The following is an 11,765-nucleotide window of genomic DNA, read 5'->3' as shown; positions in this document are numbered from 1 at the left end:
TATGGTTAGGGTTAGGGTTAGGGTTAGGGTTAGGGAGTAGGTGTAGGCGACTCCCTAGACTCGTTAGTGGAGTAGGCGAGGTACGGTCCGGCATATTAGACAGTACCAGCTAGGGTCCCTGTATACAGAGAGTTGCGCCAACTCAGGATTTGACGCCATTTTGTTTCCAAATAGATCCTCACCGCTGCCGCTTAAGTATAGATACAATAATGTAACCCAAACCCAAGAGGATAGGGGGTTACATTATTGTATCTACTTAAGTACAGCGCTGTATGGATACGCTGTACAATGGTCCGTAGTAATTAATTAAACTAATCGTGCTTCAATAAACTCAACATTTACAGAGATTATAGCTAAGACATGTGTCTATGTGTATCTAGATTTCTAGAAATGTAACTCAAATCGTTCGCGCCATATGATAATTTAATTGTACACTTTCTTACCCCCATAGCCGTGCGTATCCATTTGGAAACAACATGCCGTCAAGCGACCACGTGACCGATTTTTCCCGACTCGTCATGGCGCAACTCTTTGTATATAGGGACCCTAGTACCAGCAGAGCCTATAAATCACGTTGATTTATATGCTCTGATACCAGGGTACGTTCCGGTATACCGGACCGTACCCAGGGTACCGTTCTGGCAGTACCCTGGGGGACATAGACCCTTTCAGCAGTAATACTACTAGTAATAGTTATGCTGATAGGGTCTATGTCCCCCAGAGTACTGCGGGAACGTACCCTGGTACTAAATATACTACTATCTAATATGCCGGACCGTACCTCGACGAGTACCACTAACGAGTCTAGGGAGTCGCCTACCCCAGATAACATGCTGACGTTGGGCCAACGTTGGGCCAACGGCTGTCTTCAGCTCATGCCAACGTTGGACCAACGTTGGCTGCCAACGTTGATCCAACGTCTTTTTGCTCAGCGTGCCAACGTTGGGCCTAACGTTGGCAGCCAACGTTGGCCCAACTGTGGGCCGACGTTGGCCCAACGTTGGCCCAACGGCAGTCAGCCAACGTTGGCCCAACGTCATATTGCCAACGTTGAGATATAGAGTTGGTGATGTGAATGGAGAAAGTCCGTTCGGTAAACCTCATTATATTTATTGTATTTCATTTTAAGTGGGATTTTGTTTTTGGTTGATTGCGAATTTTGATCATTACTTCGTGGTTATAAAAAATTAAATATTTTAATATTGATGTTCACGTTCATGTTTTTGTTATTTTATAGGAGTTATGAAGACACAGGCAAACATCAGAGGTGGCACGCGCGCAGACACTGCCAAGGTGTTCTTAAAACCCGCGGTGAACAGACCGAATCTCCACGTATTAACAAATGCTCACGTGACAAAGGTAACTGTGTTTTCTTTCAAGAAGCTTATTGATTTCAAACTGCGGTTGCATATTTTTATAATGTTTATTATTTAAACATCGATGATTAAATTAAAGGCGGGATCACCCTAACATATTATTCCCTTGCTTATTTACAAAATTCGTGTGAGGTACTATGGCATATTTTAATAATCACCAGGTGATGTTCGAGGGCAAGAGGGCGGTAGGCTTGCAGTTTATACATGGTGCCGAGAAGAAACAGACGAGAGCGTCTCGGGAAGTGATCCTCTCTGCTGGAGCTATCGGCTCTCCTCACATTCTCCTCTTGTCTGGCGTTGGTCCAAAAGAGCAACTCGACCAGTTAAATGTAAGTTATACAATTATAATGCATTTTAATGACGAACATACTAACAATAATTTTATACCTTAATGAATTAATAATAATGTTTATTATTTTAGAACAGGATGGTATGAGAACAATAACAAATGTGTAAGAAAAAGTAACAAATGAGACAAAATGGGAAGTTTATTTTTTACTGTTGACAGATCCCGCTAGTCGCTGACCTTCCAGTAGGAAAACACTTACAGGACCATGTTGCTCTTTTCTACCCAGAGATTTTAATTGAGAAAAATATTTCAATGATTAAAGACGACCTGTTAAGCTTTAAGGCCAAAGTTAAGTGGGATATGCTAGCGAAAGGTAATGTATACATTCTTTTTATTCTTCGTGAACTACCACGCTTAAACGCATGCCCGTGATTAACAAAATCAGGACCTACCGTATCTAATAGCAGAAAGAAAAAATAAAATCCTGCTTTGGAGACCATGGATATATGTTTTAATCGTAGTCTAATTATTATGCGGCTTTTAGCGCTTTTCTCGAAAACTCTAACAAGCGGTCTCTATCTATTCTCCTGCCTCTGGTACTGCTGCTAGTACAACACCATGACGTCATTGCTGTTTCAGCCCCTATGGCAACCAACGGTCTGGAAGCTATTGGTTTCTTTCATACAGCCGGCTTGGAGAAGAAAGGCGTGTCCCCTGATATGCAGCTGCTTATGTCCGTCTTTGGTCTCGGATCTATAGATGATGATTTTACATATAATTGGCTGGGATTCGACAGAAAGGTTTTTTATTTGTACAATTTCACTCTTCACTTAACTGTTCATACGTTCATGGTCCTGGCTGGGCGTTTAGTTGTTTTGCCATTACAAACTTTGTTTCGATCAAATACTTGAATATATATGTCTTTATAATTCTCTGTGTGAATTTAGACCTGTTATTAACAACAATAGAAGATGTAAGATTGAATCGTTTGCATCAACTACCAAGTTTATGTGGACCATTGGTAAGCATATTCGTCTTCTCCCATTATATTAGTTCATTAAGGATGCGAAATTTTCTACGCAAGTGAATCGTCATCTTTTCTCGTGGATACAAACTTTGTTGCAACCAAAAAGTGTCGGTGACATTCGTCTGAAAACCATCGACCCGCTGGATTATCCACTTATAGATCCACGTTACTACGAGAACGAACAAGACGTTAAAACTATGGTGGAAGGTAACCAACAGATGTGATTATTATTAGCTAGCTCTCATTGAGATCATAGCTTCGTGTGGTTCCCGGATACGCAGTTGTTTTTTTTACGCGGACATAGACCTGAATGCGCGCCGCAGGAATACAACTAACTCAGACACATGTGTAATTTAATAGGAATCAAGATTGCAATGAGACTTTCAGAGGCGGCGGCATTCAAGGCTATCGGGGCAAAAGTGAATCCACATGCCTGGACCATTCCAGGATGCACTCAGCACAGAAAAGGTGACGCATTTATATTTATATTATTGTCACATGCCTGTCTAGAAGGGGAGCACTGCACTGGGTAGATACTTTGCTCCCTTTCCCAAAATACGACGCGTTATTACCGCCAATAGTAAAAGAAAGATAGTATGAATAATTGAAACGTCTTAGAATCCGCCGGGTCTCTATAATGCTTCATCTGCCATGATGATCATACACAGGTGACAAATACCTAGAGTGTGTTGCACGCAACATGGCTGCTACAATTTACCATCCGACGGGAACCTGTAAGATGGGTGCCAGCAACGATCCGTCTGCCGTTGTTGATCCGCAGCTGAGGTTAGTAAGGAAACATTTACGGACAGTCCGAGCAGTTGGGGTCACTTCTTTAAGAAGCACGCTCAATTTTAGCAGGCACAATTAGTATTAGAAGCACGGGAATAGAAGGTAAAGCCTATGCTTTCTATAATAGGGTTCACATAGGCTTTAAATCTAGGTTTATTCATAGCTGGCCCCCATCAAGCGGTAAGTTTGTTTTAACGTTTAACCTGTTTAATATTTATAGTTGAAATGATATGTGCGATGTAGTAATCATGCGACTCGTGCCAGTGTATAATCCACCCGCTCGTGTGTTTCAGGGTGCGTGGAGTAGAAGGACTGAGGGTCGTGGATGCCTCCATCATGCCGGAAATCGTAGCGGGAAACACGCATGCGCCCGTCATCATGATCGCTGAGAAGGCTGCCGACATGATACGCGCTGCTGTGAAGAACTAGTTAGCCATTTCATCGATGGTATTACCACGCATGTGCATTGCCGACATGATTGTGTTTTGTGTTAGAGAGAGCGAGTGAGAGAGAGAGAGAGAGAGAGAGAGAGAGAGAGGTAGGACGGGGGTTGTAGTGTATAAATAAAATACAATTGCGTTCATTATGGTTATGGTTAGATGTGATTAATTGTTTGTGAGATGACATGGTTATAAAATTGTACATATTCACATGAGCTATCGTTCGCTTGCATCCTTCAAGAACAACGTGTGAAATGTGTTTTACTACTATATATAAGTATACAAAATCTCATTGTGAATTTCTACACTTGCACTAGGCCTGTTCATTAACAACAGCCACGTTTTATCTATTGTAAAAACACTCCATATTGACACTACGCACACATACTTTCCACATCAGATATAGCTATACTTGAAACTACGTTGACATGATGCGTTCATCATACCCTTCCAGATCTATATTGCCAATATACTTTAGTACTTAGTACTGCAGTAGTTATTGCAGTTGATCTGTTTTACATCTTGCGGCAATCTATGTTAAACGCCGAGAACGGAAGCTTTGCAAGATAATGCGATGACCTTGGTCAATACACCAGTTTTGCTTAGCCAAGCAAAGAAGAAAAACAGTGAATCTCCCTTACTCACCTGGATTCCCAACAAGTACATTGTAATACAGTAATACCCCGCGTTCAGACAACCCTAGTCACGTAAATTCGCACAATGTGTTATATGTGTTAAGTCCCCATGCAGTTTCTATCACCCCAACAGAGTGACTTTTTATTTTTGGCTCCATTTTACTAGCATATATCATAACATTAATCAGTGGCTGAACGGGGGTTTCAACCCCCGCCCCAACCCCCCTCTATATCCACCACTGATATATGTAAATTACAAGACCCACAATGCTGAAATAATTGTGAAGCCTGTCAAGTAAATCTTACCGTTGTGGGGATGTAAGAACAGAAACGCTTCCGTCCTCGCAATAATCAAAGATGCGGCTCCCTTCCGTGTTGCATGTGGTGCTGCTATGGCATGCCTCGTTAGCCTCCTCGCTATGTATTGTGATGAGCTCATTGTTCTCTTCATCATTTTCATCATCAACAGCATTCTGGTCGAAGTCAGCCAGTTCTTGATGAACTATTATTTCATCACGGTTGTTCAATTCACGTTTCAAGATGTCAAGGAAGCCTGCCTTCGAGTTGTCTGCCGAAAGTCGCTGGCAAAGGCCATTCTTGTTTTTCACGAAATTTGCCACATCAAGTGTTCTTGGCGAATGATTCGAAGACTGGAAAGTAAACTACAAAAGAAATAATGAGCTACTACACAGACAGTATAATTACATAATCTTCTTATAATTATAATTATATTGTGACTGGTATCATTTATCTGCATATTGAATCAAGATACATTGTATATTTGTAGCTGAAGTAAATCCTAAACGTAGTTTAGTTGGGTTGCATTATAAGCAGTTTACAAAAGACGGCAATCCCACGGGCGCTCGTGTCTAGGGACCCATCGCCAATTAAACAGGACAATAATTAAGGATACTGTTAGGGTTACGGACGGGTAACACTGTAAACGGCATTGCAACATAACTGCTCATCAAATTCAATCTAATATTCATTACATAAGAGACATGTCTCTCTACGCTCTCGATGAACAGAATTTTTTACATAAAATTTCTGTGTGTGTGTGTGTGTGTGTGTGTGTATGTACGTGCGTGCCTGCGCTTTGTGCCAGCGTGCGTGCCTGTGTGTGGTCGTGCGTGCCTGCGTGCCGCTCCGTGCATGTGTGCGTGCGTGCGTGCGCGTTTGGGTGCACGTTCGCGTGTGCCAGTGCCAGTGGATGCACACATACCCACGCGTGCGCACTATAGATAACAATTCCGCTTTATTACATTGACGCCGGCCCGCACATGTACGTAAGCATGCACGCACGCACGCACGCGCACGGCACGCACGCACACACACGCACACACACACACTCACTACGACACACACACGCACGCACGCACACACACACACTCACTCGCACACACACACACACACACACACACACACACACACGCACACACCCACACACAACACACACACGCACACACACACACACACGCATACACACACAAGTGATAGCTAGTGCAAACCCAGCTTTAGATCCTTAGAAAATTAAACACGTCAACAAGCAACTGCTGCAAATAGTTATTAAAATAAACTTACCCTCACTAACTGTCCTCCGAGATCAGTAACTTGAGAGATGGCACTGACTTCTATTCCTCCTTTCCTCCCTCTGTTGGCAATTCGCTTGTAAACACGTTTACCGTTATCTTCTGCGTGCTGTAGCCATACGAACAGTTTCCCTGTGCGTTCCTCCTCTTCGATGTACCACTTCTTTGGCTGCGTCATTTTGAATGTTTGTGATCAATCTCCAGGCTAACCTTTTATGCAGATCACGCATCTTAGCAATTTTTACCTAGCAAAACGCACCTGTTAGGTGTGATATACGCCTGAGTAACTTCCATTCAATTTTTACTTATGCAGAAGGATCATAATGCAGCCGATTTCGTTTGAACCATTGTTCATCTTTCACCCCGCAAAGAACTACAGAGAATTGCCGATGTTGTTTGATAATTTGCTCGTCTCAAAACGAACGATTAATGCGGACATTGTTTGATCTATTCAACCCACTTAGAAAAACAAAGCACATCGGCAATCCCGTTACACTAGTCGTTGTTGCAGGTGCGAGAATGACCCGAATCGGCTGCGTCAGCAGCCTGGTAATGATCGCTGTTTAAACAATGCTTTCAAAACTTGACTGAATAGATTGTGCCTGTGATGCTACATAAAACCCGTAAATAGCGGGGCGAAACTGGCCGTCAAACAATAGATCTAGAACTGCATGGTTATTTACTGGTTATAGCCATTATTGTAACTGGTGCGTACAAGAATGCGCATGAACACATAACGGTCAGAACTGCTGACTATTCTAGCGTATAATTATCAGCTTTCTCTTAATTTTATGAATCTTCAATACGTAACTCATCAACATGAATGAAGATGCTTTTTCAGAGACTAGTGAAAGTGACGTTGGCATTGGCCAATGTATTGAACCAAGATTTAGCAGTGAAATCGGTGATGAAGAAGAACTAATTTCCGAGACTGGTGACAGTGAAGTGGGTTTAGAGAAACACCCTAAGAAGCGGCGCATGAATCAACCCTTACGAAACCCATTGGCAGTGATGTCTTTTAAATGTTTCTGCACAACTGCTTGCAGAAATTCACCACAAACGAGATAGCTAGCTTAGAGCAAAATTTTATGGAAAAAATGAAGCAGCTCAGTTACAGCACTTGGTGACTGTTATAAAGGATTGCTCAAATGCAGCATATGACTGGAAATTAGACAAGCCGGTTCTAACACACAACTCTGTCTGTGTGCCAAGAAACTATGTTCGCATGCTTTTTGCGAAATCTTAAACGTGTCTAGACACAGATACGATGACTGCTTGAGGAGGGTAAAAAATGACACACCACTAGTCACCGTAATTCATGGAAATGTTGGCAAGGAAAATGCAGAAGGAAAACAACAGAAGCAAATGCGTGGATGGCAGAAACTTTTAAAAGGATGGGTGATTACATGCCAAATGATGATACTATTTATCTGCCCTACTGCTATACAAAACTGAGCTTGTGGAAGCAGTACAAAGATGAGATGGAACAGAAGATATCAAGGACCACATCTCATATGAATATATGATAGAGATATGGAAAAAAGACTTTCCCCGGTATAAGATTGGCAAGGTAATCAAAACTTTGTAGTCTTTCTAAGCTGATCTAAAGCTGATACCAAATTATGGGCAAAGTTTATGGTATGATGATAGCTTTGTGTTACGGTATTCAATGTGATTAATCTACAATCTACATATATTTTTTTCACTGTCTATTATTTCAGCCATCAACTTTTGCTGTATGCTATACCTGTGTGCAGTTGAAGGTTGACTATCAAGCATCTGCCACAACGCACCAGAGACAAGCAATTGGTAAAGTAATAGCTCAACACAAGCTTCAAGTAGAGTAAGTAAATATAAACTTGACTAGTGGACCTGTCGCTCACTTCGCACCCTCATTGCTAGAATACCGGTACATGTAGATCTACTGAAAGTATACGTGGGATTGGGTATATACATTTAAAAGCAGATTTGCTTTTGAGTCAAAACGTGCAAACAGTAAATAGTATATTCACTGCTGCACTAAAACTGTTGCACCTACTCAATCTCAATGTAGAACTGAGTCATTGCAATTAAGAACACTACCTATCAACACTCTGCACTGGCAAAATTATTTGGTAATATTAATGTTTTATGTAACTGGCGCGCGCCAACACGTAGCGTACAGACGTAAGGCATAGAGAGAGCTGATAGCGTGTATACACACTCGGCGAAAAAATTGGCGCGCGCTAGTTTAATACAATTATCGAAGCATTTCTGGCGTAACGCAGCGGTCACCTCACCGTGTACGTTTACATAGATCATCATATAAATATGTGTTTATATGATATTTATTGGTACGTTTATTCTTTTTTACATGAGTAGCTATAGAAAAAACACATTCTCTAATGTTATTGATAACTTTAATCCCGACCATCGTGTATTCAATTTACTATCTCTTAAGGCTAAATTGGGCTAACCTAGTATCATATGTGTGCTGGTAGCCTCAGACTGGTGTACCCTAATATTATTTGTATTGCGTGAACGCGCGTTTAAATAGCGTATCCACGCATATAGACGACGTACGTTCAGCAGCGGAACGCCACAGCAATGTTTAAGATACCAAACTTGTTTAGCACAACAAAAGAAAAACTCGCTTACGCTACGCGCTGGCCATTTTTATTTGTAAATGCTCTGTTTGATATGCAACAGTGACACACGTACAGCATACGTTACTTCTAGCATTATCTCTGCAAAAAAATATATTCTAGTTGCATCTAGTGATCGTATATACTGCATATAATTAAACAATTTGATTTAGCTGGATGAAGAAAATACTATCATCGAAGCCAAGGAAGCGGCAAGGCAAAATAGTCAGATCAAAACTGTCTAATATTATGGAATGGACCAACAGAAAACGGACATCCACACTTTGCACAATATGATAAAGTCACCAGCAATTTGTACAAAACTGGGACACACTTTGACATGGTACGAAATATATGATAGGAAAGCCTCGTCTACACAGGAGTTTTGTCTTGACCCGAGTTAAGCTAACGGCTAGCTAGGAGCGCCTGCCCCGCGTAACGCTCAGCGCGGGTAGCGTGTTCACTGCGGTATCGACTACCGTTAAACTCGATGGTTACGATTTCGCGTCGCTCCGCCTACACGAGAATCTTAACTCGGCGTTAAGCTCGAGTTCAAGACCTCTGTATAGACCTTAAGCCTGAGACAAAATTTTCTCGTGTAGGAACGATGCCAACTATCAAGAACGCCTTAAGCCGGAGACAAATTCTTTGTGTAGACAATCGTAATAAGACGCTTAAGCCAGAAACAAATGTCTTTCGTAGTGTGTCGTTATGGAGGGCAGTTATATATAGCACCATCATAAAAACCGGAGTTTGAGCCGAAAGTTAGCAGTCGCTCGCCCTTGTTATCCAGGGCTTGCTATATTGCAGCCGCGGCCATATAAACCGGTTCGTAGATTTACATACGAAGAGTTTGAGCCGGTAGTTCAGCAGTCGCTCGCTGTTATCAGGGCTGCTATTATTGCCAGCCCGCATAAAACCGGTTACGTAGCTTTACATACGCGGGAGTTTGGAAGCCGGGATGTTAGCAGTTCGCTCGCTGTTATCAGGGCTGCTATATTCAGCCCGCATAAAAAACCGGGTTCGTAGTTTTACATACGCGGAGTTTGAGCCGGTATTTAGCAGTCAGCTTCGCTGTTATCCAGCGGGCTGCTATTATGCAGCCCTACATAATAACGTAATAGTTGCAATGTTTCAACGTTTTGGTTGACGTATAATTAATAGCAGTTTGTGATCGATGGCTGGCCACTTCTTGCTAGGCCTTAATAGATACATGGAGTGTATTTGTGACATGCATTCGTTTCAGAATTTCACCTTTGTTGCTAGAAGCTACGCAGATCTGATGTTTTGTTGGAGTAGTCTGATGTAAAATGCTATATTTTATTTATAACTGCATTTTCTTGGCATGAAAAACATTTACCAAACTTTGTATTTCACTCGACAGCAACAAATTGTAAATAAAAGAGCTTCTTTGGAATAAATTCTGCAAGTTGTATATATTTATGATGTTCACCCTGATTTTTGTAAAGAGTATTTACACGTTGTGCAATTTGAAGTCTCCAACTTTACACCGAAACATAAACATCTGTAGCAGCAGAAGAAATGGGCGCCAATTTATAGTTAGATTACCTCATCTTTAGCCGATTTTTAAGCTTTGGTGCCACATTTAACATAAAATTGCGAAACATTAGCAGAAATTCTCATTTCCAAGAATTCAAAAGTATTTCCAATGGTGTTACATACGTAATTTGTATAATTATTATGGCCACGTACGTTAATTACTCGGGATACGAACCAAAAATTCGCTCTCGCGTAATCTTCCAAAAGAATGAATGACGGTTTTCTACTCAAAAAGTGTCGTACTCAATCGACGTGAATAAAAATTGCGTAGTAAATATGCAACCAACTGCCAACACGTCGGACGGACCATCTTTGATACGTGCAACGTACCTCTACCGTATTAGACAGTTTTAGCTACACATGCATACACTGTTTATGATGAATGAAATGTGGGCGTTCCTGCAATCAGTCTCCCACGTCCAGTATACTCCAGGTACATGTTACCTATTTCAGCGGTAGTTATTTACTGCGACCGCAGACGCGTGTCAACATTATCTTACTACTTAAAAACTCATTCGCATAGACATTGCTTGTGGTGTTAATTGCTATAATTCCTATTTACTCGATGTTTTTTATAAACGTATATATTTTTACCGGTTTAATGGCTATACCAATACATGTTACAGACAATAAGAGAGATGCAGTGAAGTCTATAAATCGTGTGTGGGTGCTAATTTGGGGAAATCCGCGATTCTGAGTAAGCGATAAAGAGACGACATAATTATCATGAGTTAAAGCCAACTGCATTCAGTGCCCCCTTCGTACTCAGGATTGAGCCAGAGAGAGAGCGCCATCTGTCGTGGAGTTTGGAGTTAAAGTGAAGCTCTAACGGCGTGCATTGTCTGACATAGATTACAAATCTGCACATCTGTCCTCTAACGTTATTATTCTTACATAGACACGCGCCTGCACCTCTCTCTTGGCCTTGCATGTGCTCGGACATGGGTAGGATTCTAACTGTGACAAATAAGACATTAGACGGTGTACATGTTATTGTTTGCCATGCACGGACAAGACGCAAGTGCGAATATACATATTTGCCCCTCCGGACCTACATCTGTTCAAAGACCATCATGCGATGGGAATTTGCTTGAGTCTACAGCCAGTGTGTACGCTCCCCGGGATATTATATGTGTCGAGGCCACGTGGAATAATATGCACCGGTCATTGCATGCTTCAGCGGTGGAATATACGTTCCAATACTTCGGTGTATATCCGTGCGGTGTTCCCGGTCCACCGTATCCCAAACAATACGTCACTTCCCATGAACCACTGACTATCCATAGATGACAACAACCAGTTCTCTTCAATAAATGTCATTTATTGTTATTTGTTGTAGCACTGGGGTATACCACTGATTATCCATAGATGACAACAACCAATTCTCTTCAATAAATGTCATTTATTGTTATTTGTTGTAGCACTGGGGTATA

General features: G+C 41.6%; 3 protein-coding genes across 6 annotated transcripts in view; 2 read left to right on the top strand and 1 right to left on the bottom strand.

Annotated features, from left to right (window-relative positions):
- The window catches only part of LOC106812288 (glucose dehydrogenase [FAD, quinone]-like), a 64,314-nt gene that overhangs the window by 16,592 nt on the left and 35,957 nt on the right, over positions 1 to 11,765 (top strand). The window lies entirely within an intron of this gene.
- Positions 1,243 to 3,976, top strand: LOC106812289 (glucose dehydrogenase [FAD, quinone]-like). The gene is made up of 8 exons (XM_014816126.1): positions 1,243 to 1,359; positions 1,538 to 1,705; positions 1,885 to 2,038; positions 2,305 to 2,465; positions 2,719 to 2,899; positions 3,053 to 3,160; positions 3,361 to 3,478; positions 3,778 to 3,976. Exons 1-8 carry the CDS (start codon positions 1,243 to 1,245, stop codon positions 3,911 to 3,913), a joined length of 1,143 nt encoding a protein of 380 aa, XP_014671612.1. The 3' UTR covers positions 3,914 to 3,976.
- LOC106812290 lies at positions 4,254 to 6,331 on the bottom strand. Its single transcript, XM_014816127.1, has 2 exons — positions 6,141 to 6,331; positions 4,254 to 5,221 (listed from the first exon to the last, which is right to left on the bottom strand). Exons 1-2 carry the CDS (start codon positions 6,324 to 6,326, stop codon positions 4,862 to 4,864), a joined length of 546 nt encoding a protein of 181 aa, XP_014671613.1. The 5' UTR covers positions 6,327 to 6,331; the 3' UTR covers positions 4,254 to 4,861.

This window comes from Priapulus caudatus, unplaced genomic scaffold, assembly GCF_000485595.1.
Source record: "Priapulus caudatus unplaced genomic scaffold, Priapulus_caudatus-5.0.1 Scaffold630, whole genome shotgun sequence".
Lineage (NCBI taxonomy): Eukaryota > Metazoa > Priapulida > Priapulimorpha > Priapulimorphida > Priapulidae > Priapulus > Priapulus caudatus.
The sequence above is the reverse complement of the archived record's forward strand: the minus strand, read 5'-3'. Positions and strand labels throughout refer to the sequence as shown.